Below are 24,266 nucleotides of genomic sequence, written 5' to 3' on the forward strand. Positions count from 1 at the left end.
GGTTTCCGGCAAACGGTCCTAGGTGACGTCACCCGCCAGGTAGAGTAAAAGACCACGCCCCCTTTAGGCTGATCTCGGCTAAGTGGATCTACTCCACACGCGCGCTGTCACGTGACACGCAACCTGTCAGCTTCAATGGAAACAACATTCATTATTGATTAATCACCTGAGCTGCTCGCGTTATTAGTGGTCTTTTTGTCGAGAAAACGTCTTATGCAGTGTTGAATGTTGAGGTCTTGTAAGGTTTAGAAACGCTCAACGACGACGGGCGCGTTCCCGCCGTTCAGTAGGTTTGGGGAAACACAGCGAGGCGTTTAAAAGGCGACGATAACGGGACCGATTTGAAACTGTTCCACTCACACAGCACTTCCCGGGAAGGAGTTCGGGATCCTATGCTAAGCTCTTGAGTCGCGTAAATCCCTCTCGAGTAGTAGTAGCATTGGTTCGGTTCTGTTCAGCCCTGCAAGAGGCAGGGGGAGTGTAAGCTAACGTGAGTGGAGACAACCATTTCCGGTTTGGACCTTCAGTGTATGAAACGAAAGAAAAAAGATATAGGGTCCTAAAATAATTACGCAATCAAATAATCACTGCAAACTAAAATGTCACCTACTAAAAAATATATATCTCGTCTTGATTCACTCCGATGTGCGATAAAAAGATATTCTTTTGTATGTATAGCAATGTATGTATGACTGTACTGGAGCGCTTTTCCGGTGACGTCACGAGCTGCACAAGATGGCTGCAATCTCGAACATGTCCACAAGATGGAGCCATTTGCCACTGAAGCCCATTGAAAAGCAACCTGTTGTCGGGGAATATAATATATTGCAAAGCCTCCTGAGATGAACAGCAAAATTCCAATTCCTTACTGAAATGTCATGTCACATTTAGAAGTAAAGAGAAAACCATGGCGGTTTGTCACTTTAATAGAACCGTAACAAGTTGGTCAACAGGTACAACTTTGCTGCTCACAAACTGAATCACTCACGTCCATCGATAAGATATAAATAGCCAACCAAGAATAAGAATAATCATCAAATACATCAAATTATCAAGTATCCAAGAGTTAAGTTAGGGACATCAAATGAGAAGGCGTACAAAATAGCGCAAACGTCAGGTATCCAGTTTGAAAAAACAAATAAACAAAATCACATTGTGGCAGTTTAATTAGTAAACAAAAGCAAAGAAGCTAATCTAGACTTTTAATGAGACAAGATGGCCGTGAGGACAAACTGGTAAGGAAGGAAAGGCCTTTCAGCATTTGATAGCCTTGAAATCCAGCTTGAGGTCCATGTACTAGTGCGCTTTGTCCTCACTGGTAACACACGAGGCGGCGTTGACAAGATCGCCAGTAGCGACAATTAGCATGTCAAAGGCTAGTAGCTTCAAAAGGTCAAAGTTGTCCTAGTGTGCAAAAACTCAACTTTGCACCGATCAAATTGGCAAAAATCGGTGATGTCCAAACAACTAATTGGCAAATATCAGCTCTTTAAAAAATGAATAATTAGCCATTTTTTTCTGCCTGTTGTAAAGCTAAATATACAGTAAAGGCCAATAAATAAATTAAAAAGTATTGTAAAAACAAATGATGTTTTGCTATTTGTTATTCATTTTTGCAGTTGTGTTATTTCATTCATTATACCTTTTCAGACTTTATTACGCTAAATATTGGAATCAGCCTAAAAAAAAAAACAAATCCGTATCGGTGGGACCTTTCTCCTAGTGCGCTTAATCGAGAGGACAGAGCGTGTACTACGTAGTACATGGACCTTAAGATGGATCTGGAGAAAATGCTGAAATGTTTTTGTTATTTACGGGCTGTGAGACAAAGGCAACATGTCGTTGTCGACGTCCTACTGGATGCAGCAGTTGTTGCGATGGCTGTTGGAATCTTTGAAGCGCAGGCGCATCTTTGGACGATATTTCTCCAGGTAGAAGAGCTGCTTGCTGTTGAACGCGCCACGACGCTTCCTGGACCAAACGAAACGGCAAAAAAAAAAAATTATTAACATTTTTTGGGGATGGCAAAAAAAAGATAACATTTTTATGGGATGGCACGTTTTATTTCTTAGCCGTGACGGGTTACTGCAAAGAAAATGTTGCCACTCACTGCCGAATGAACTGCACAGCATCTTCATACTTCATGCCGCACTCAATGAGGGCGAGGGCGACCAGGACGGGAGCTCTGAAATGCAAACGAGACATTGGATGGGGAGCACGGGGCAACGGCGGCGAGGCAAGGCAGCTCGGGCCGGCCGCTCACCTGCCGAGGCCCGCCACGCAATGCACGGCCACGCAGCAGCCGGGTTCCTCGCGGAACTTGAGCTTGAGCAGGTTGAGCCAGTCGTCCACAATCTGGTTGGAGGGAGGAGCGCCGTCGTCAAACGGCCAGTCCTGCGTGGGGGCGGAAAGTGGGACATGCGCAAAAATAAAAAAACGGCTCGCAATGCTCATAGAGGAAAAGAACAAACGTGACTCACCAGGACTTGAATTCCCTCCTTAACGACCAGCGTGGCGTCGTATGTGGCCTCGCACACCCTCACTGCCGTGGTCACGCCGTACTTCTTCAGCTCCTGCAGGCGACAGGCAACACGCGTCAAACACCACCGTGGCTACGGTCGCTAACAACGATTAGCAACTGCCCTCGTCACTGGCCGTCAATGGCAAACAACTCTCACATTTTGGGACAAACGAGGGATCTTTCAACATTATGACAATTTGTGCGAGTCGAGACGAGGCTCACCTCAATGAACTTGTTGAGGGTGGCGTTGGTGGGGTTGTGAGTGATGAGGAACCTCATGTTCTTGTAGGTGATTTCCACCGGTGCGGGTCTGTTCATGCGTGCCATGGCGACAGGTAAAAAAGAAGCGGGGGAAAAAAGGCAAGATGGCTTCGGCACAGGGAGGGGAGAGCTAGAGACGCAAAACGTAAACAGTTTGGCGTGGAGGGACGGGGATCCTCCGGGCGGCGGGCGTCTCGTCGGGTGACCGCTCAGGGGGTGGCGGGCGGGCGGTCAGGCAGGCGGGCGTGTACGCCGGGGAGGGTGGGACAACAAAACGAGGCGGCTTCCACCTTGCTCGTGGCCGGGCGGGAGCCGACGGGGTGGGGCGGTGCGCAGCGGGTCAAGTTACCCCATCCAGGCCGAGTTGTCGCTGGTTGCGGGAGGCGTCCCGCTCGTGGCTTCGTCCTCCTGAGGCTCAGGTGCGTCCGGGCGGTTGCGGAGTTGGACCGTTCACTCGTCTGCATAAGCGGCGTGCTGAGCCTGGCAGTAGTCTCCGCTGCCCTTCAGAAACTCCATAAATGTGCGACCCAGAACACCACAGAACTGCTGCGAGGACGACATCAACAACAAACTCAACGCTTTGCAAGAAACGCACTTCAAAATCACTTGACAGCGTATCCCTAGCTTTATAGAAAGTCCTGTCTCACTTGTCGTCATGCTAACAAATATCAAACTTTGCTAACCACTAAAGCGGGGTGGATGTCAAGCGAGCTAACGAATTAAAAGAAACCAGAGTGAGCAAGATTTAAAGCCTTGTGACAGAGAATCAGCAAGGGACAGAAACCCGTCTCAGAAAGTCGCAAGTAATTGATGCGTACGCCCCAAAAGGTTTAGAGTGCAATCCCAAAACATTAGCATTTCAAACACATGTCAGATTTGGGGATATCTTGCTTGTCACATTGCAAATGATTGGCAATTGTAAGAGGGAGATTGTTTTTGAGAGGGGGTGGGGGAAAACTTGCAGATTTTCACTATTTGCGTCAAGACTCTGCAATTAGTGGGGGCACACTGACAACAATAAAAACACCTTCCTTCCACCTTGTGTAAACAAAGTCTTCTCGAACTTGTTGGAAAGTTGGAGAATGTCTGCACCTGCCCTGAGCAATGGCAACTAAACATCTTTATCTTCATTAGATGGTGTACGTAAAGAAGAATCTCACTGAGCATGTTTCAATGTGGTTTATTTGCATGGTCGCCTGTCGTCATCGCAACAAAGCTCTGCCGTGACGTCACAGCGTCTGACAAGTGTGTCATCAAACTCGACACCAGCCACTTGTTCTTAACTTAAAATTGGCATTTAAGGCGACTTTGTATGTTTTGAGTGTTTTATATTTACGAATCTTGTCTTAAAATCTTGTTATAACACACGTCACGAGAACGGCCGGCTAAATCCGCCATTGTCCGGTTCAAACTGCATCTGGCCAACATGGCGGCCCAAGTGACAAAGAAGGAAGCAGAAGACGCCTAATGAGTCTCGAACTTGACACAGTAGATTCTAGGTTTGGTCGTACGGGTTGTTAGCGAAATGTCAAAAGAAAGCACAGAAGAGGTTGCCTTTTGTGCCGCCGCCATGTTGGGCTGACAAACGTAATGTCGCCGAACATGGCGCCTCGACAAAACCACAGCGGGAGAAAAAAAAAACACCAAAACACAACCAAAAAGAGGAATAACATGCCCATTTTGATCCCATACAAAGTAGACGAATGTCGCTTGTAGAACAACTCGAGCCAAGCTACCGCCATCGGCTTCCGAGGAGCGCCCACATTGTGTTATTTTCTCGTGCCTTTATACTACATTTGCAATCTTTAGCTGACACCATTAGACTTTCCGAACCAGCTTTAAAAGCGCAACGAAGCCGTGATTTTTAAAAAAAAAATTATGGGGGGGGGGGGATGACACTCGTGCAAACATACAGAAAAAGAGGAACATGTTTATAAAAAAACAATACTCACTGGGATATGCTTACTCATTGAAGATTGTAACTTAATCATACAGCCGGTCCTCAGGTGGGGAAACGATGAAATGCTTCTTCACCATTCGAGCCCGTCGTTACGTTACGTGAGTGAGCGAGTGGAGCCCAAAGTCTTCACAATCGAGAAAGCAAAACCAAGTACTTCTTTTCAAGACCTTCAAAACAAAATTCTCTCACATGCGTAAAAATTTTTTAGAGCCCGAGTAAATGAATTGGAACACACCCTCCGTTGTAACATTATATAAAATGATAATATTTAATTGCTGATCGTCCCCCAAGACGTTTGTTTCTCTTTGGAAGGCGCTTTTTAAGTTTATGTTGAAGGATAGCTCAGGAGGCTAACGTCATTTCCTCTGATGCAACCTTGATGCAGCTCTTCAAACCCCACCCTGACAATAAAAAAAAGTGACACACATTTTAATCTATATCTTTTTTTAAATGTACAAAATCTTTTTCAAAAGTGGAAACAAAAGGTCAAAATAAAAATAAAAAATCATGAGCTTTTTTCGTTCTCTTCGGATTTCATCTTAATGTGCAAACACATTTAGAGAACGTTCATCACAGTACAAACCGACCTGCTAAACTTTTTTTTTTTGTTGATGTGTCTGTTTGTTTTTAATTCCAGTCTTCAAATCTACCATTCGGAAACAATCAAACAATGCAACCTGGAGTGTCATTCTGTCTATATCGTGCAAAAATGCATCCATCAAAGTCACTATATATGCTCCTGGCGCTTTCCTGTTGTCTCCACACTTTGGTTGGCGTCTTTCTGGAAAGGCAAAAAGCAGCTGACCTCGGCATTTTTGCACTGCCGGGACACAAAAGGCCCCTAAATGGTAGCCGGCGGCAACCAATTGGTTACAACTTATGTCATTTCTCTGTCCGGCGGGTGAGAGCCAGTCAATCCCCAGCTGCTGTGGGGCGGGGAAGGCAGAAAAAAGAACCTTCCACCATTGTACCAATTGTGTATAAAAATTAATGTGCCACTGAGGACCTCACTTGACAAATTCCACAAAGCAGAGTTGATTCAAATGTACAAATGAATGACTCTGAAGATTCCAAGGTGACTACTCCGCACTTCATGGACTCAAGCAAAAGCCCGCGTAGGAGCCAAGACCAAATGGACGGCACAGGAATGAGCGTGCAGAGAAGGAAAGGGGTGAGAGTCACGCCCCCCATCGACTGGGTCCGAATCTCCCACAAACCTCCAGACTCTCCTGTCTCTGGTGGACCTCCAACTGAGCCATTGGACCTACCCGCGATGGAGGGACCAGACGTCGGGGGGGACTTGATTCGGGTTCCTCTGAGTCGGGCTCCGCACAGGCAGACTGTGGAGCAACTGAAGAGCTTCCTCAGGGACGGAGCGGCTCTCCACCCTGGAGGAAGTCCTTACTCTTACCTCCACGGGGGCAGCGGCAGCAGCCCTGACGTCAGCCCACAAAGAACGTTCAGTACCTTCAAACCTCAGCCTGATGCTTCCAGAGAGAATTCTCCTATTCAGGTGCCTCCCACCATGGAGTCATCCAGCTCGTTCAGGCCCGATGCCAACACAAATAGGCAGATAGAATTCCCGACTCGCATATGCAACAGCGGAGGCTCCCGCGGAGAGACCAAAGCTCCTCATACAGGTCGGTTGTGACAGATTTACGATGGGGATTGTGCAGATGTTTTGGAGAGATGATGATAAATCGTTTTCAGACACGAGCCTTACGGTTAGAGGCCCACTCTTGTCTGTAGATCACGGAAACGAGAACCTGGACGCGTCAGGGAATCAAAGGTTCATCTCCAGCATGGAGATCATCAAGCAGCAGATGGCCAGGGAGAACATCAACTTTGTACGATTCGAGGCCACTGATCTACACGGGGTGTCCAGATCCAAGACTGTGCCTGTCCGCTTCTTTCATGTAATCACCTCCATCCATCCATCCATCCATCCATCCATCCATCCATCCATCCATCCATCCATCCATCCATCCATCCATCCATCCATCCATCCATCCATCCATCCATCCATCCATCCATCCATCCATCCAACATTCTATCTAACCTTCATTCCAGGAAAAGGCAGTGTACGGAATCCCAATGCCAAGGAGCTACCTGGAGCTGACGCTGAGTCCAAAGAGCAACGAGGTGGACCACGCCAACGCCGCCAACTTCAGCAGTGACATCCTCCTGATCCCGGACCTGTCCACATTCCGGATCCTCCCGTGGGCCGAGCAGACGGCGAGGGTCATCTGCGACCCGTGCACGGTGACGGGCAGCCCCCTGCGGACGTCACCTCGCCTCCTGGCCAAGCAGCTTCTGGGCCAGCTCCAGAGCCTGGGCTTCTCCCTGCGCTCCTCCTTCACCTACGAGTGCTGCGTCCTGGGGGCGCCGGACCGCATCGGGCCCAAGACGTTGCTGTTTCCTGCCACCACGCTGCTGGGTAATCACGACCTGCCTTTCTTCCAGCAGCTGGTGGACGGCATGTACTGCATGGGCGCCGACGTAGACAGCATGGCCTCGGCCAGCGGGCCAGGCCAGATGGAGATCAACCTGAGGCCCGAATTTGGCATCGCGGCGGCCGACAGCGCCTTCACCTTCCGCACCGGCATCAAGGTTCAAAGTTGTCTGCTTTATTTCCAGACTCAGGGTCCGGCGTAGCGCCAAATTCTTTTCCTCTCTTTGTTTCTGGTCCTGCAAACAAAAGGAGATGGCCCGCAAGCACAGCTACATCGCAAGCTTCTTCACGGACGACGGCCTCTACAACGCCGGCGTGCTCTCCCACAGCCTGTGGGACGCCGGCGGACGCCGTAGCCTGTTCCAGAGCGGGGAAAAGGCGACGGGCGAGCTCTCCGACATGGGCCGGCGGTGGCTGGCCGGGCTCCTGACGCACTCGGCCGCCCTCAGCTGCCTGATGTCGCCGGGCCTCGGGTGCCGGAGCCACATGGCCAAGGCCGTGAAGGACCCGAAGCGGATGCTGTACGCCACCTACGGCTGCAACGACAACAGCAGCTCTTTCAACGTCAAGTCCCACGGAGGACGCGAGACCCACATCGACAACAAGCTGGGCTCGGCCATGGCTAACCCCTACGTGGTTCTGGCCGCCACCGCCGCCGCCGGACTGGACGGCGTCCGGCGCAACTTGACCATCGAGGGCGGCTTGCACAAGGCGCCCGGTCAGCAGAAGGAATTTGCAATTCCCGTCAAGCTGGACGACGCCCTGGAGGCCTTGGCCGAAGACCACGTCATCCGCAGTGCCCTGGGGGAATCCTTTGTCCAGTACTTCATCGCTATGAAGAAGTTTGAGATTGAGACCCAGGAACTGGATGACGAGAGGAACAAGTGCCTGGAATATTTTATCTAGACTCTTGCCACGATCAAATCAAATATTCAAATGGACGTATCATTGTTACCATGGTACAGTTAACAAATAAAGCTGAAGTAGAAAGTGTCGTCTTGTTTTTATAGCTTATAGTTGAAATGTGACTTGTAAAGTTTCAAGTCTGTCCTGAGTTGTCTTGAAAAACCAAGCCAAGTCAAGTCAAGTCAAAGAGATTCGGTTGTATTTCCATCAGGCCGAGAAACTCGGCGTTGAGGGAATACAAGACGTCGCATTTGTGTCTCTTCAAAGCGAGAAGATTGCGAGCACCTGACGGCGTTCACCGTCTTCTGGTCTATTTGTTCTTCCCGATGAGATTCCCAAACCGCTGCATGAACCGTTCTAGTTTGTTCTCAGTGCCGCCGGCGTGTGTTTGGTGCGCCGGGTCGTTGTCCGAGAGCTGCACTCCGTCGCCTCGCTTGGCTTTGTGTAGCGGGACGCTAGAATGTAGCAGGTACTCGTAGCGACTGTAGGCCTTTTCCCGCCGGCTCTCGTAAGCCGCCTTTTCCTGCTCTTCTGGATTTTCCCGCGCCGTCTCCGTCATGGCCGGGTTGGGCTTTCGTTTGCTGGAGCGCTGTGATGAAAATCGGTGGAAGGTGAACGAAGACTTTGGCTTTTCGCTGTCCGCCGTGGACCTGCCGATGGAGTTCTGGCTGCTTCGGTGCTCGTTGGCGGTTTTTCCCACGGGAGACACCCGCGAGTTTGAGCCGGAAGAGTTCTGAGATCTCAACGAGGCCTTCCTTTGGATGGACTTCTCCTCCTTCTTGGAAGTCTTCTTTTCTTCTGAGTTTTTGCCTCTGGTGGAATTCTTCCGCTGTAGCGTGGAATCCTCCCGATGATGACCTTTCACCTCCGAGGGAGTCAAGTTTTTTGGAAGAGTTTCCTTTTCGTGAGGCGACTTTAGTTCTTGAGAATCCGGCTCTGTCTCTTGAGATCCAGATTTTTTCTCAGTCAAGTGCTTTTTGGAATTATTGTCTTGGTTTCTGGTTCTGTTTTTGAGAACATCAGCACCATTGATGGGATTACTGCAACCTTCTTTCTCCTCGGGGATTTCAATGAGAGACTCCATGGTTCTGGGGCGCTGGAGACCACCGGGGTACTTAAGGGGCGACTCTTTGAGTTTGTCCTCCAGTTGGGTGGCCGAAGTAGTCCTGGCAAGCGGTTCATACCATTCATACGCTGGGGTCGCCTTTTGCTCGGGACCTCTTTGGATGTCAAAGTACAAAGTGGAGCTGCTGCTGTCATCCACCTGCTGCGAATCGAGATCTTTGTGGTTGGCGTCCTCCTCCGCGACGTTCTGCCTCGCGTCGAGGCCTCTCAACGAAGATTTGAACTTGGGCCGATCCAGACTTTGGTAGATGGTTCGCAAGGACTCTTGGCTTTGCCTGAGATTGTTGTACTCCTGTAAACTGAGTCTCTTCTGCCGGATCTCTTCCAAGCGGGACTTGATGTCCCTGGATCTGTTGTGGTTCCCCGGCGGCTGATGGTCGTTGAGTCCCGTGCGGCTGTTGTACGGCGACGTCAGCGGGGACAAGGCGTCGTACGCTCCGTCGAGGTTCGCCTGGCTGTTCAAGTACGTATCCATCTTCCATCTGTGAAGGGAGGTCTCGGAGTTGAAAGGGATCAGATTCTGATCCAGACCGTAGCGACTTTGGTGTCGAACAAGTTGGTGAGACATCCGGTTGGGCACCGGCAGGCCGGAACCGCTCCTGTCTGGAAGGATGTCTTTGGTTCCCATCCTCAGCCGAGTCATGGAGTTTAACCTCTGCAATTCTCCACCATAACTGTGGCCTCTAGTCATGTGGTCGGGAAAGTGGGACAGATGTAGGCGGTCCTGCATGCTGAGGCCCCTGGTCATCATGGCGGGTGCATCCAAGAGCTCATCCTGAGCCCTCAAGCCGCGGGTTCCTCGAGATCGAACGTGGAGTTGATGCAGTGAAAGTTGGCTGGAGTTTGGACTACGCAGGAGCGCCGCCGCGTCTCTCAAGTACTCAGCCTGCGACCGTTCCTGCAACGCTTCGGGGACAGTGGAGCGAGCGTAGAGGCGGCGGAACTCTTCGTCGTAGGAGCTCACCAGCTGACCGGTGACCACCAGTACCATGCTCACGTTGATCTTCTCAAAAGACCACGTGTAGCTGGAAGGGAAGGAATCCATCAGTTAAGACTTGAAAAGATAGCCGTTGTGCTTTTTGACCGTCAAATTTGCCATGTGTTAGCATAGCAACTGTTAGCATCGGATCAATTCTCACCTGTAGGTTCCATACAAAACGCTGCGGCAGTCCACCAGGATGAATCGCTGCTCCAAGCCGCCGTGGAACTTGACGCCGGACTGACAGCGATATTGCTGACCTCGAACCGTCCGCACGCGAATGTTCTGATGGTGACAATTCCAATCTATGAGTCAAAGATGACATTGACAGGAGGCGTGTCTCCACGAAGGTGGATTCGTCAAGACCCGACACGCCGACTGACGTTTGATTGAAGTGGAGGACTGAGTTATGTGTGTTCTGTTGGAGTCGATGCTGCTTGACAAGAAAATCCGGACGCGCCGCAACTCACGCCGAGCCTTTGTCATCGCCGTATTTTTCATAATAAAGCTTGATAGCTATGGGAGAGATGCGATCACGTGAGCAATGGAGCTTTTGAGCATATCATTCTGCATTTTTTTTATTTCAGTCGGACATTTTGACCATTTCTTGGGTTTTGACTTGACCTGGAGAAAACCTCAGGTTGGAATTCGATGAAGTATGAATCACGTAAACTACACATGGATGCGTGTCAGCAGGCCTCGTCACTCAAGCGGGATTCGATCGTCACCTTGAGGTCTTGGATGTTGACGCCTGCTCTGTGCGACATGGCGTGGAAGCTGCCAAAGTGGCCCTCGTCCAGGAGGATGTAGACCACCACTCCCCGCAGCGTGGCGCCCAGGACCTCCTTGAAAATGTCCACGTCTGTGAAGACGTCCATGGCTATGGCGATCACCTAGAAACACGATGTTTTGAAATTGACAAGATCGATATCCAACCTTTTTATTGCACTCGTTATTTTTCTCGTATGCTCCAAAGACCCTTACCATAAATAAATAAATAAATAAATAAATAAATAAATAAATAAATAAATAAATAAATAACATAATGACTCACCTGCTTGGCATCCTGGATCTGCTTGCGGACCACCTCCTTGATGGTCGGTGTGTTGGCCCTGGGCGGGTGGAAGAGTAAACTGATGCTGGTGTCCTGGTCCTCCAGAGTCACCTCGGGCCAGCCCAGGTCAAGGTCGGGCACCTCCTCGTCCGACTCCAGCGGGAAGTAGGTGGACGGTCCGGGCTCGCCTGCAGGGCGCCGCACCTCCACGTCATCGACGTCCTCTATCAGGGGGACCTCGGCGTTCTCCAAGATGAAGCGGATCTCCTTCTCGGACAGGAAGTGGTTGATCTGCTCGGCCTGGAGGAAGTCGTTGTAGGCATCCTTGCCTCCGCACAGCAAGGCGTAGATGGCCAGACGGTAGGACTCCTTGTAGTGAGGGTGGATGTAAGGAGGAGGATCGCCATCCTTCAGAGCAGACAAGCCCGACAACAAAGACTCCTTGGACGCCATGGCATCCCCAACCTTCTCAATCTGAAAGTCTGCTCCTCTAAATTCGAACTTGAGCGACAATTTTCAAGTCAACAAGTGCACTTTGGGAAGAACTACATCTTTCAAAGTCTGCAAGTTCAAAGACAACAAATCCAAGATCCATCCACAAAGGTCATAAATCTTTAAGTCCACTTCACCACCTCCATCAAGTCCTTCAAGACCGGCTCTACAATGTCCAAAAGTCTATCAAGTTTGCAAGTGCACGCTACCAGATCACTCTCCAAAGTCTACAAGTCCACTCTATGAAGTCTAAGTCCTCTACCCAAGTCAAGGCAGCCATACTTGATGGACAATTCCACACTTGAAGTCTCCAAGTCCTTCATTTGACGTTGAAGCCGCTGCTTCACACGAATGGGCTCCGTGCAGTTGCTTTATCCTTCATTTTTTGTCTTCTCTCTTCGTCTCGTGTCTTTTTTGCTAACCCTGCAGCTAATACGTTGAGTAAAGACACCAGAACCGGTCGGCCCAGTGTGAGTAAACAAAGTTGGGCGAGTCTTTCCCTGCAACGCACACGCTAGCACTTGCCGGATCTTACCTTTGGTTTGGTTCCGACTGAGCTCGGCTTACCTGTGGGGATGTCAGGTCCTGTGTGGCGTCACGCGACTGAGCGTGCGTATGAACAACCTGTTGTACCGGCTACATACACCGACAAGCCTCGCCCACGGCGAGTTTGTTCAGCTAGCCGGCGGGCCTTACAGATGACACTACAAAACAAAAACTAAGACCAGGTCCATACGTCAGTGCCATTGTTTATTGAGGATATTTTGCATTACACATCCCCAGAAAAAAGAAGAAGAAAAAAAAATAGAAAAACAGCAGGAAACTGTGGAGCCTAAGTCATGACGTAGCACAAAATGCTAATTTGTGGTCGCCTATCTTGACTTGGTAGTTTAATTTCAAACTTGATGTGCGGGTAGATACTTCAGAAACAAGAAGAAGAAAAAAATTTGCATACTAGATCTCTCTTTAATGCTGACAACTTGAGATAATTTAATAATAGAATTGCAGAATCAGGATTTGGGGATTTCAGGGCTGGGGGTCACCAGTTGGAGACATTCCCAAGGAATTGGAGACCTGGAGATTTGGGGAGTTTTCAAGGCTGGGGGAGAGGGATTTCAGGGCCACCAACTACTTCCTGGGTGGGGTCGGAGACTTCATGAATCTTGATGGAGTGGGCGATTTGACACTGGGGGTCGGGGATTTAGGACTAGGGGCAGGGGTGGGGGACTTTGCTAATGGTGTTGGAGACTTAACGCCTGGAGATTTGGGGGCCGGAGTGGGAGACTTTGGAGCTGGGGTGGGAGACTTTGGGGCTGGGGTGGGAGATTTGGGAGCTGGAGTAGGAGATTTTAGGCCTGGGGTTGGGGATTTGGGGGCTGGAGTGGGAGACTTGGGAGCTGGGGTTGGGGATTTGGGAGCCGGGGTTGGGGATTTGGGGGCCGGGGTCGGGGATTTGGGGGTGGAGGCAGGGGTGGGGCTCTTCATGGACATGGCTGGGGTCTGGGATTTAGACGGGGCGGGGGTGGGCGTCGTGGAGGCCGGGATGACGGCGGGCTTGGCCATCTTGGGTTGGCCCAGCTTCGACTCTGGGATCTGCTCTCCGTGCCGGTACACGCTGACGGTGATTTCCACAAACTCGCCGCCGTACTTGTTGCGCACGTTGATGCTATACTTGCCCGAGTCTTCGGGCGTCACCTGGTTGATGACTATACTGGAGAACTTTCCGCCGTCGAAAGTGATCTTGGTGTGCTCGTTGGAGACCACCTCCTGTTCATTCTTGAACCAGGTCACCTCAGGGGTGGGCTCGCCCCACACGGTGCAAGTCAGGCTCAGGGACTGGACGAGGGGAAGGACAAGTGGAATGTTTGTCAAAATGCCTAGACCACTACAAACCATAAATATATATAATAAATATCTTTATAATATATATATAATAAATATATTTATATATAAAATATATATTGTTTCAGTTTGGTTACCGCCCTGTATGCTAAAATGAGGAGGGCGTGGCCGGTGTTTATGTCCTGCGGGTTCCAACACTGCTGACTTTGGAATGCAGCAGGGGAACTGAAGCTCCACCCGAGGCCGACGTGCTAGCGTTTGCGTGAACACAGTACTTTAGTGGGATCCCAATCTTGTTCAACGTACCTTATCCTCCATGATAGTGACCACGTCGGGCAGGCCGCCCAGCACACGGCCGCGATCTGACGAGACAAACAAACGCATGAGTGGAATGCATTCACGTCGAATGACTGGACATCCCAGTCGAAATACTCACTTTTCTCCGCAAAAGCAGCAGCCCTGAAAAAAACAGAAGGAGTTAAGTTTTCTCGGAAGAAGCAGCGAGAACACGGGGTCGATATTGACACAGATGAATGACTTACTTTAGTCTCAGGTACTCCTCGTAGGCGTCGGTGTACGCTGCCCAACGACAAAGGAAGGACATGTCAACCTCAAAGCTTCCTAAATGGCACACTTCCTGCGTGCTTGAGACTCTTTTTTGTGTTCAAAACAATGACATCATCCGAGGTAGGCCATACCTTGTCCGGACAGGTCAAAGGTCCTGGCGTGGGTCTTGACACCGTCGGAGATCTCGATGGTGTACAGCCCCTTCTCCTTGTCGGACGGGTCGCAGATCTGCATCCAGGCCATCTCGGCCGTGCCGCCGATTCTCATCTTCTCCGAGGAGGCGATCTTGCTCTCCCTGTAGATTGTGATTTTGTACGGTCACTGTTTATTTTTTATTGATTTGATCTTTTTTTAATTAATAATAATCATACAATAATAAATAGATATAAATAATATAAATAAATAATATTAATACAATTAACAAAATAAATTATTATTATTTAATTTATTTAATATAATCAGATCTATTCTCTTCCTCTCATTTGTTATTGTTTTTGTCGTGTCCGATGTTTATATTGTCTATCTGTTTATTTATGTATTTAACTGCTCACAACTAAATTTCCAATAGGAATAAAAATTCCAAGAATAATCTTTTGACCAAAAACCACATAATGAACGGACAACCGCTACTACAAAACAAGACATTCATTATCAAATCAGCAATGTGTCAGTAATTAATTGAGGGGAGGAAAAGACAAAAAGGCTACTTGTGTTTCCACACGGTCTTCATCTCTTCCGTGTAGTAGTTCATGTAGCATTGCAGACGAATACCCTCCGGAGTACACTGAAGCACCAGCTCGGAGGCCGATTCGCCTGGAACACAAATCGTTCATTGTCTCCACGGCAGCGACGGAGACACGTGCATACGTATCAATAGTGCGGACCCACCGGCGATCCTAGCGAGGGCGTTGATGATGTCATCAAAGACTGCAAAGACAGAATGTAAAACACCATGCATGAACAGGAACAAGAAGAGTGTCCCAAGCAGGAACCGGACCAGTCGTACCTTGTCCGGAAATGTCATAGGTGGACGTGTCCTTTCCACGCTGGTCTCCAATCACAGCCTTGTAGACACCTTGATCCTTCCTGGAAAACTGAAACCAGCAAGAAAGCGGTCAATCCGTTCGTCCGTCAATCACCATGAGTGAGTTCCTCACCAGCGGGATGGGGATAGCGCAGGCTCCCGACATGACGTTGGGGGGGGTTTCCGGAACCATCTCCGTGTCTTCTTTGTACCACTGGAAGGTGGTCTCCTTTTTCACGTTGGCCACCTGCAAAGAGACGCAGGTGTTGACCGCGTTCGCAAGGCAACGCCAGCCACAAAGGCCAACTTGCCGGACCTTGCAGGCCAGCATCACTGTGCAGTCCTCCGTCACGGCGAAACCCAGAGACTCGGAGAAATGCGCACCTGGAAGTGAAGTAACAACGTGAAGAACGAAGTGACGGACAAGCAAACCTCGTGAGTTTACCTTGCTTCCTGACGTATTCTCGCCTCTGGAACTCGGCTTCCTTCAGAGCAGCCAGGAAGACTGGACGGACACATGCTAACATTAGCATCTGTGCTAGCAGTACCACAGCGAGCGGGGTGCGGATTGAGGTTTACCATCTCCGACCAGGACCAGGGAACTCTGCGTCTTGGCCTTGCCGTCGTGGATCTGGACCGTGTAAGTGCCCTCGCTCTCTCGGGTGAAATTGTCTACGATCATCTGGATGACGCCCGTGGACGCGTCGTGGCTTATCTTATGGCCCTGAGACAAATGCCGACAGACGTGCAAATTGAAAACGAAGACCCTGCACGGGAAGTCCGCCATCTTGTTATGAAGCGGCCATCCTTCAGAGACAAACACCGCCCACAGATTTGAATATGCTTACCTCTTTGCCGCTGGTCACCTCCTTGTCGTTGACGACGAACCTGTAGGTCACGGCGGGCGTGAGCTGGACGGCCTGGACCCAGAAGCGCACGTGGCCTTTTTCCAGGACCTCGTAGTTCAGGCCGTGCTTGAGCGGGACGACTGCACGAAGGAGACAAAGTTCGGATTTCAACTGACTCCCAAGTTACGCTGGCCAAAGGGAGGATGGAGTCGGCATCAACCGTGACACTCACTGGGATTTCTGATAGCATGGCTCAGCTCCAGCATGGCGTTGAGTGCTGTGGGTAAAAGACATCCAATGTGAGGGCAAAGATTTGGGTCAGAGGATGACGGCCCGGTCTTGGCGGCATACCATCCTCGGTGAGAGTGTGGCTGGCGGAAACGCCGTCGGTGTCGGTGACCAGCACGGAGTAACGTCCCAGGTCATCTTTGTCGGGGTTCAGGAAACTCAGTCGGGAACTAAAACGGACACCAATTCCAAGACTCTGACTGGAGATGTTTTGGGGGCCGGCCATCTTACGTGCGTCCTTTGGTGGTGACGTTGACGCGAGGGCATTCCCCGATGGGCTTGTAGTTCTTGGACCACACGAAGGCGGAGGTCTGGCTGATGTCGCTGGCCTCCAGAGACAGGAAGATGTCACCCGTTTCCTCATCCACGCCGGCCACGATCTCCTTGGTGCCTGGAGACGCCGGGGAGCAGCGTTAAGGAAGATCTGCTCGGCAGACCCGGTGAAGACTGAGGCGTTACCTGGGGGAGGTCTGGCGCAGACGGCCTCGGTCACCAAGGAAGCTCTCCCGATGCCGTGAGCGTTGACGGTGCGAACCCGGAACACGTACCACTCGCCCTCCTCCAGACCGCTTACCTGCAGGGCAAATGCCAGCTGGAAGCTCCATCCAACAACAAGCGTCAGGTCTTCGGTCTCACCTGCATGTAGCGCTGGCTGATAGCGTTCTCATTCAGGGCGACAAAATCGCACGAGCCCTTCTTGGCCATGTCCACAAAGTACCCGGAGACGGCGCTTGCCCCTGTGTAGACCGGAGCTTTCCAAACCAGGACCAGGGAATGACTACGGACCTCGCTGAAGGTCAGGTCATACGCTGGACCTGCAGGCGTGATGACCAACCACATTTATTTCAGCATCCGAGCTCGAGTAACGTGACGGCGAGGCTTACCTGGCTGCTCCATGGTCCAAGCTTCACACTTCATCGGGAGACCGGGGGCCGAAGGCACGCCCACGCCTGCCACGTTGGCCGCTTGAACTTTGAACTCGTAGAAGGTTCCCTCCGTCAGGTTATCCACCTAAAGAAAGGCAAGGCAAGTTGGTTGCCAAATATGTTGACGAGCTCCAAGCTATGGCCGATGGACTCCACTCACCGTGCACACTCGGTCCACGATGGGACCCACGTTGACCTCCTTCCAGACCAGAGTTTCGACATCCCGCCGGTCCACGTAGTAGGCGCTGATCTTGGAGCCGCCGCAGCTCTTGGGGCTGCTCCAGGACACCGTCATGGAGGAGCCGTCGCAGTTCAGCAGGCTGATGCCGTAAGGGGCGCTGGGGGTGGCTGCCGGAAAGATTAGCGTCAATTCATTTCATTCCTTGCCCATGTTTGTCCCTGAAAACACTTGAAGCTCAAATCATCTCAGCGTTGGCGGGTGAGTGGTGGGTGTATCAGTGTTGGATCAGAACCTCACAACTCTTCAAATGTGACTAGAATAAATCATGTGGAGGAGGAGAAGGTGGTTGTGGTGGTGCGCAAATCAAAGAGGGAGTGGTTCGGGGTCTAGAGGAGCATAAGCCTTTCATACATACCATACTCAAAGCCCCCACCTGGCAGAACAATACAACGGCAGACAACATGAAAGACCCAAAAGACAAGCAAGCGCTCCAAAGTTTGCAAGCGGTGCTTACCCAGCGCCGGCTCCACTGCGATGGGTCCCGATTCCTGGGACTCTTCGCTTAGTCCGAAGACATTGACGGCTTGCACCCGGAAGACGTAGGTCTCCCCTGGCGTTAGGCCGTGCACCACAAACCTGGAAAGATCAAATAACGTGAACAAGGAGCTAAGAGTGACTCGGTCGCATGAGCAGATATGCTGGACCTGTTGAGTTTGAAGGGTTTGTGGTTGCAGGCAAACCAGTCCTTGCTGCCCACCGCACGAGCGTCGATGTAGTATCCCATCAGGCCTTGCTGTCCGTGCTTGGGCGCTTCCCATTGGACGAAAACGGACGACTTGGTGTTCCGGGTGGCGACCGGTTGGCCGGGAGCGGACGCCACGCCTGTTTGTCGGGAGAGACGGACGGGAGCCGTTAGCTGTTAGCAACTGGGTGGCTAACCAAGCAAACGTTGAGTTCCGGTGAAGGGTGCGCCATTCAAAAAAGATGTGAGTTAATCTTGTTGCCACTTTGCTTGCCTCTTGCTGACCTTTGACCTGTTTTTAAACAAAAAAGTAACCTTCCTTTCTTAATACCAAAGACTTTCTCCGGTTGCTTACCGAGTGTCGTCGCTATAGAAATCTCAATTTGATCATGACTCGGGTCAAATGGACCCAGGTCATATTTAAGTAACCAACTATCACAAACAACAACAAAATCATTGCTTCAACATCGTTAACCCCATTAGTGAGCATTTCATTCTTGACTTTAAACTCCTTATGGGTCATTTTGACCCGCATGTGAGGAAGCTTAATGTGCTCAGAGGTGAAACAAGCAAGTCAAAGTGAACCAAGGTGTTCTTACGTACCGACTGGCAGCACGCATCCTGCAACACAGCGTTTATATGGTCACCCACAGGACGGGACTTGGACCACGTGACACCCGCGCTTTCCCTTACCGTCCGGTTCGGCCTTCCTCACGGGCCGCGAGGGCTCCGAGACCCGGCCGACGCCGTACGCGTTGAACGCAAACACCCGAAAGTGGTAAGCGCCCTCGTCGGGCAAATGGAAGACGGCCAAACGGGGCGAGCGAAGCTCCACGCCCGCGTCCACGCGATGCCACGCCCCGCCGGGCTCGCCGTCAGCAGACAAACACTGAGATGACACACTTGGTTCTTTTGCACCCTGAACGCTACACACAAGTGCGCGGACACACCTTCTCCACGACGTAGGAGAGCGGCGCCGGTCCGCGCCGACTGGGCGGCGTCCAGCTGAGCACCACGTGCGTTTGGTAAATCTCAGACGCGTGAACGTCGCTGGGCGGGCCAGGAAGGCTCTCCTGGCCTAAGCATGTTAGGGTTTAAGATTTCAAGTGCGCTTTAAGGTTGTTTTACGTGGGCTGAAGAGGTTTTAGACGGGTTTAGTAAGGTGGGTTTTAAGTTTGATGCAAGGTGTTGATTTCTGGTAGCAAAGTTTAAGGTTCTTTCAAGGTGGCTTTAAGGTGGATGGTGGCTTTAAAAGTAGCTATCAGGTTTTTGAATGCTAAGCTATAAGGTTGCTTCAGTGGACACACAGTGAGGAGCTACCAGAATCCTGGTGTACCTTCCCGCTCATGATTCTTGGCGACAACATGGTACTTTCCCTGCGTCTTAATCACTACGAAAAAAAAAACCACGAGTCATCGCCTGGATTTCCTTTCGCCGCATTTACCTTCGGCGCTACCTTCCAGCTTGGCGCTCTCGGCGGCGTCCAGGGCCGTGACTCTGTCGGAGGGTCGGGAGGCCCTGCTGATGCCGGCGCTGTTCACGGCGCGCACCCGGAAGCGGTACGAGTGGCCCTCCTTCAGCCCGTGGACTGGGTACTTACACACCTTCACCGGGGCGTCGTTGCATTGCACCCAAGAGTCGCTGCCCACCTCACACCTGAAGCAAAAAGAAAGAAATTAGCAACACATGCTAATTGCTACATAAGGGGTCGGCAAACTTTTGCATTCAAAGATGAAGTAAAAGAAATCATAAACAACTTTTATATTATATTTTTGTATTTGATGTCAACATGTTCTTTTTAATAGGTGACTAATTCGTTCCAATTGAATTCTTTCAAATTCCTTCATTCCCACCTGTCCACAAAGTAGCCGACGATGGCCGCCTCGTTGACGGTGTTGGGCGGTTTCCAGGCGACCAGGATGTAGTCCGAGTTGATGTCGTAAGCCTTGACGCTCATGGGGGCTCCGGGGGCGCCGGCCACCGGCACGGCGGCGTCTGGGAAACCAGGAGCAAAGCAAATCGTTTGAGCAAATGCTAACATGCTAGCACGATAGGGGGCGCTACCTGACACAAAGAGGTAGGCGCAGTGCTCGGAGGTGCCGTCTTTGGTGTAGACGCGGATGGTGTACAGGCCCTCGTCGTCCTTAGCCAGTTGGGGCAGAACCAGGCGGGCCACGCTGCCGACCACCGACATGTCCACCAGGGGGCCGGGTTCCAAAAGTTTTTCTGGAAGAGAAGAAGAATGGTCAGCTTCAACACCGGAATCATTTGCGATGATTGCGGGACTCACCGTCTCGGTACCACTCGACGAAGGGGGGCAGGTTGGGGAGGTCGGGGACCACCACCAGGGTGCACAGCAGACTGGCCGACTCGCCCTCCGTGCCGAAGGTGACCGGGAAACAATGCACCAGGCTCACCTCCAGTTTGCTGAAGTGGCTTCCGCTCAGATGGGGGACTATAATTTGGGAAAAAAACTGCTCGCATCTGGATTCCATATAATCAATTCTTTGCGGAATAATGTCTGCTCTTACTTAGACCGATCTGGCTGGCCCATCCGCCTCCACTTGCGCCTGCACACACACACAAAGGTAGTCAGTCATCACACCGCCCAGTCAAGACGATTGATTAGGTGGACCTACTCCTGACGGCGACGGTGGCCGCGCTGGTGGCGGTGCCGTGGGGGTTGGTGGCCACGGCGCTGTAATCCGCAGAGTCGCTCACTGCACACCTGAAAAATGGTGGACCATACAAAATGGTCCAATCATGGTCAACATGGGGTCATGAATAATTGCGCAATATTTGGGGATGAGACTGTGGAATAATATTACTAAGTTGTGTTTTTAATCAAAAGACCAATGTGGACTGAACAGAGACCACTGCAGGGTGTCTGAAGGACAAGCAGGCTTGAAAAAAAAAAAAAAAAGCGAGGCAAGAATTTGAGGCTCCAATGACGCAAAGGTCAGCAGAGCTGTAAACAGCTGACGAGTCTCCAAAGATATCAGGAGGAGCCGCCCCCCCCCCCCCCCACTTCCATGACAGCGTTGAAACATTTCACCCCAACGCCCAAAATGTCCCCTCGCACAAAGATTGCAGGCAGCCATTATTTAGGCCACAAAATATTTGTAATATAAGTCATTTGTGCTGTCCTACCTGCTAATGATCAAACTGTGGACTCCATACTTGCTGTCAATCTTGTACTTTCCGGGAGTACTCAGAGGGTCCACCGGGACGCCTCCTTTGTACCTGCGCACGAGCGTGACCTTTGACCTCTGGGCATAACTCGACGTGGAAGACGGCGGTAGGGGCTGTACCATTTAACGACGGGCATGGGGGTTCCCAGCACGGTGCAGAAGAGTTTGACGGACATCTTCTCCCACACGGTGTGAGGGCGCAAAGCCACGATGAAATCGGGCATGCGGGGGATTTCCTCCAGCAAATCCACTCTCCTGTACATCTTCTCTTTCACCTGATGATGGACAAGAGGGATGGTTCGAGGAACAAGATCTTGGCGGACAGAAGCGGAGCGCGCTTGCCTCTTTCTCGATGGCCAGACTATCCACTTGAGCCTTGGTGGAGATCCTCATTCTGTGGAGTTCCTCCTGGATGGCAGCCAAGCCCTTTTCCACTTTTTTGCTGACTCGCAGGTACTCCTCCGTCTCTCCTGTCTCCTCGCTGGTCCTGTTGAATTTGGATCAAACGTTACGGTGATTGAGGACAAAGTGGCCACGCGGCATCCTCACCTCTGCCGGAACACCGGGATGGTGTACGCTTGTTCCGCCATCGCCTCCGTGGCCGCGGCCTGCACCTGGCTCGCCGACTTGGAACTTGACTTCTTGCTGAAAGGGGGGGAAATAAAAATTCAGCTGGCGGCATTTTGTCTCGCAATTTGTTGCTATGGAAACCTCAGCAAGGACTTGGAGCGAGACATTTGCACTTGACATTTGGTGGCCACAAGTAGGTCATGCACCCTGTGACACGGGCCGCGGGGTCGGGGGGGGGGGCAGAACAACACCAGCATTGCCACATTTTCCCAAGCGCATTGGAAAAAAAAAAAAAAAAAAGGAAGCGGCTAAGCATCAGCACTGTGGAGCCGTTCTTCAAACGACGCCATGCTATGGAGGCAAAGCTCAGCATGAAGGCCAAGAAGGAAAAATGATTTCCCACCCCGCGCCAACAGAACGCAGCCAAGCAGCGAGAGGCAGCGTCCGTCTCGGCGTGGGTACCTTTGCTGAGAGACCACGATGCGCTTGGTGCTGTACTGATAAGCCAGATCGCTTTTCACTTGGCTGTGGCGCTTGCGCTTGTACCAGGGAATGACTGTGGACGCCATGACGGGAACGCTAGAAAATGAGCCTTGACCAAGGGGGTGGGGGGGAAGGGGGGGACAGCATCTTCATCATCACCAATAATAATTTTCTCTGTCTGGCTCTGCACAAAAGGAAAATACTAAACAAGAAAAAACAAAAGCACCATTTTTTTTTCAGTGAGCAACAAAATGAGCAATCACTTTGTGCTGCTGTCCAATGACACAAGCAACCAAAAATCAGCCAGTCGCAGATGCTGAAGTCAGAAAACTCCCCAAAAAGCAAGACATGTCAAATTCTTTGACAGTTTCACATTGGATCCTCGTTCACACAAGAGCTGCAAAACAATTCGGTATACGATGTAACATGCATGCCGGGCCAGTAGGCGGCGACATCACTCTTGCAAACATATTTGAATTGCCATACAGTAGAAATCCAACGCTTTGCCCATCAGGGCACAAAAGTCAAATATGCTATTTTGCTTCTGATTCACAACTTTTTTTAAAAACAAAAAAGGCCATTTTGCCTTCCGGTCCATAAAACATTCTCAAGTCCAAACCTGACAGAAGGCCTCACTGAAATTTGGTTGAAATATCGCTCACGAGAAGAGCCACAAAATCACAAGGACAAACTCAGCGGCCTTTGAAATGTTTGGCCCGACAACCTCAAGGCGCTCAGCTATGAATAGCTCACAGCTGCTGTCAGCCGTGATTGGATAAGTACGTCTTAGCAAAAAAATGTTTGCTTTCTGGATTTTTATTGTCAGTTTGACAAGAATGAACTAAAACGACTAAGCTCATCTTTATATTGATGACTTTTGTGAGTACAATCAGCACGTAACATTCAATTCATAGTTTCATTTTTCTATACACAGCTCTGTTGTTACGGGTCGATTTGACCCAAAGCTACTTTAGCCGTATGAAATGATATGCTGGTGGTTTAAATTTCCGGGCTCAAATGAACTCAGAGGATTAGAAATGTTAGTACTTTGAGATGAGGGTTTTGGAGGGGTCAATTTGACCCCAGGCTCTGTAAAGTCTAAATATATTTAGAAAGTCAAAAATGTCAGAAGATTCTTTTTTCCCTCTTGTTCTTCAGCTGTCTAAAAAGAACAATCGACATGGACGGGCCACTTGGGCAGTCGCCAAGTCGATTTGTCATCCTTTAGCGGGCGGGCGGGCTGTTAAAACCGCAATGTCAACAAGAGGTTTAGTGGACAATTCCAAGCGGAGACAAAAGCGGGAACTTACCCCCGAGAGATTAAATGAGCGCAAAGCAACGGCGGCGTTGGCGGACGTGGATCAGGAGGCACTTTGCTGGTGGGAAGAAAAACATTGGCCACATTCGCCCCTCGCAGGCCACGGGCATGCCGATCCCCTTCCACCCCATGTATGGACGCGCCGGCGACTATATATAGCTAGGAGCTACAAATTTTGCTTTCTCTCTATCCATCAGACCAGCTTCTGATCATCTAGTAACTCATCCACTCATTCATTACTTTCCCTTCTTGCCCCCGTTAGTAGTTTTATTATTGTTTATATGAATTATTCTAATATTTCTGCTTTCCGGTAATCGCCACATTACTGTTCTTCATCGGTAAATGATTCGATTTAGCAGTTAATTGGCATTTATGTTGATTGACTTACAAATATACAGATCATTTATTTGCGAAAAGGTGGCAAAAGCCTGACGAAACCTTTTTAGGTTGAGGGCAAGGGTCGCGTGTCCTCCTTGGCTGACAGCAGTCAGTTATTTTTAAACTCCTGAGACGCACACGCCTCATGTCTTACTGTA

The 24,266-nt window shown here is 50.5% G+C and overlaps 4 protein-coding genes across 6 annotated transcripts; 1 reads left to right on the forward strand and 3 right to left on the reverse strand.

Moving 5' to 3' along the window:
* Positions 1-908: 908 nt before the first annotated feature.
* Positions 909-2,886, reverse strand: ptp4a1 (protein tyrosine phosphatase 4A1). Of its 2 annotated transcripts, none has more exons than XM_068650666.1 (5): positions 2,744-2,886; positions 2,481-2,573; positions 2,264-2,394; positions 2,111-2,185; positions 909-1,967 (listed from the first exon to the last, which is right to left on the reverse strand). In XM_068650666.1, the coding sequence occupies exons 1-5, from the start codon at positions 2,846-2,848 to the stop codon at positions 1,808-1,810; spliced, it is 564 nt and encodes a 187-aa protein (XP_068506767.1). In that variant the 5' UTR covers positions 2,849-2,886; the 3' UTR covers positions 909-1,807. The 2 variants fall into 2 exon arrangements, with proteins under 2 accessions (XP_068506767.1, XP_049576884.1); XM_049720927.2 differs by having other exon boundaries at positions 909-1,971.
* Positions 2,887-5,606: 2,720 nt separating this feature from the next.
* Positions 5,607-8,184, forward strand: lgsn (lengsin, lens protein with glutamine synthetase domain). The gene is made up of 4 exons (XM_049720918.2): positions 5,607-6,382; positions 6,492-6,658; positions 6,813-7,352; positions 7,444-8,184. Exons 1-4 carry the CDS (start codon positions 5,794-5,796, stop codon positions 8,098-8,100), a joined length of 1,953 nt encoding a protein of 650 aa, XP_049576875.1. The 5' UTR covers positions 5,607-5,793; the 3' UTR covers positions 8,101-8,184.
* On the reverse strand, positions 8,080-12,346 carry LOC125969152 (protein FAM83B). The gene is made up of 4 exons (XM_049720912.1): positions 11,259-12,346; positions 10,933-11,097; positions 10,365-10,489; positions 8,080-10,250 (listed from the first exon to the last, which is right to left on the reverse strand). Exons 1-4 carry the CDS (start codon positions 11,709-11,711, stop codon positions 8,411-8,413), a joined length of 2,583 nt encoding a protein of 860 aa, XP_049576869.1. The 5' UTR covers positions 11,712-12,346; the 3' UTR covers positions 8,080-8,410.
* A 133-nt stretch (positions 12,347-12,479) lies between these two features.
* Positions 12,480-23,870, reverse strand: myom2a (myomesin 2a). Of its 2 annotated transcripts, XM_049720903.1 has the most exons (34): positions 23,723-23,870; positions 22,392-22,521; positions 21,909-22,004; positions 21,702-21,846; positions 21,480-21,634; positions 21,319-21,411; positions 20,808-20,896; positions 20,700-20,738; positions 20,459-20,623; positions 20,233-20,394; positions 20,022-20,163; positions 19,613-19,824; positions 18,131-18,308; positions 17,941-18,062; positions 17,406-17,593; positions 17,204-17,330; positions 16,956-17,134; positions 16,779-16,893; positions 16,551-16,710; positions 16,383-16,489; positions 16,264-16,308; positions 16,032-16,171; positions 15,763-15,907; positions 15,629-15,688; positions 15,500-15,567; positions 15,317-15,430; positions 15,166-15,253; positions 15,048-15,086; positions 14,867-14,972; positions 14,291-14,454; positions 14,135-14,171; positions 14,029-14,051; positions 13,899-13,954; positions 12,480-13,586 (listed from the first exon to the last, which is right to left on the reverse strand). In XM_049720903.1, the coding sequence occupies exons 2-34, from the start codon at positions 22,496-22,498 to the stop codon at positions 12,879-12,881; spliced, it is 4,374 nt and encodes a 1,457-aa protein (XP_049576860.1). In that variant the 5' UTR covers positions 22,499-22,521; positions 23,723-23,870; the 3' UTR covers positions 12,480-12,878. The 2 variants fall into 2 exon arrangements, with proteins under 2 accessions (XP_049576860.1, XP_049576861.1); XM_049720904.2 differs by lacking the exon at positions 22,392-22,521 and having other exon boundaries at positions 23,723-23,865.
* Positions 23,871-24,266: the final 396 nt, after the last annotated feature.

This window comes from Syngnathus scovelli, chromosome 5, assembly GCF_024217435.2.
Source record: "Syngnathus scovelli strain Florida chromosome 5, RoL_Ssco_1.2, whole genome shotgun sequence".
NCBI classification, from domain to species: domain Eukaryota; kingdom Metazoa; phylum Chordata; class Actinopteri; order Syngnathiformes; family Syngnathidae; genus Syngnathus; species Syngnathus scovelli.

Bases quoted from the DNA above. Each gene is read 5' to 3' on its own strand.
- myom2a (XM_049720903.1), bottom strand. From the start codon at position 22,498: ATGGCGTCCACAGTCATTCCCTGGTACAAGCGCAAGCGCCACAGCCAA. The intron at 16,894-16,955 runs GTGAGACCGAAG...TTTGCCCTGCAG, and splicing joins TCAGCCAGCGCTACATGCAG to GTAAGCGGTCTGGAGGAGGG. The intron at 16,711-16,778 runs GTAACGCCTCAG...CGGCGTCTCCAG, and splicing joins CTGCGCCAGACCTCCCCCAG to GCACCAAGGAGATCGTGGCC.
- lgsn (XM_049720918.2), top strand. From the start codon at position 5,794: ATGAATGACTCTGAAGATTCCAAGGTGACTACTCCGCACTTCATGGAC. The intron at 6,659-6,812 runs GTAATCACCTCC...CCTTCATTCCAG, and splicing joins TGCCTGTCCGCTTCTTTCAT to GAAAAGGCAGTGTACGGAAT. The intron at 7,353-7,443 runs GTTCAAAGTTGT...TGCAAACAAAAG, and splicing joins CCTTCCGCACCGGCATCAAG to GAGATGGCCCGCAAGCACAG.
- ptp4a1 (XM_068650666.1), bottom strand. From the start codon at position 2,848: ATGGCACGCATGAACAGACCCGCACCGGTGGAAATCACCTACAAGAAC. The intron at 2,186-2,263 runs GTGAGCGGCCGG...TTTGCATTTCAG, and splicing joins TGCGTGGCGGGCCTCGGCAG to AGCTCCCGTCCTGGTCGCCC. The intron at 1,968-2,110 runs GTGAGTGGCAAC...TGGTCCAGGAAG, and splicing joins GCTGTGCAGTTCATTCGGCA to CGTCGTGGCGCGTTCAACAG.
- LOC125969152 (XM_049720912.1), bottom strand. From the start codon at position 11,711: ATGGCGTCCAAGGAGTCTTTGTTGTCGGGCTTGTCTGCTCTGAAGGAT. The intron at 10,490-10,932 runs GTGACGATCGAA...TGTCACCATCAG, and splicing joins TCAACATCCAAGACCTCAAG to AACATTCGCGTGCGGACGGT. The intron at 10,251-10,364 runs GTGAGAATTGAT...CTTCCCTTCCAG, and splicing joins GTTTTGTATGGAACCTACAG to CTACACGTGGTCTTTTGAGA.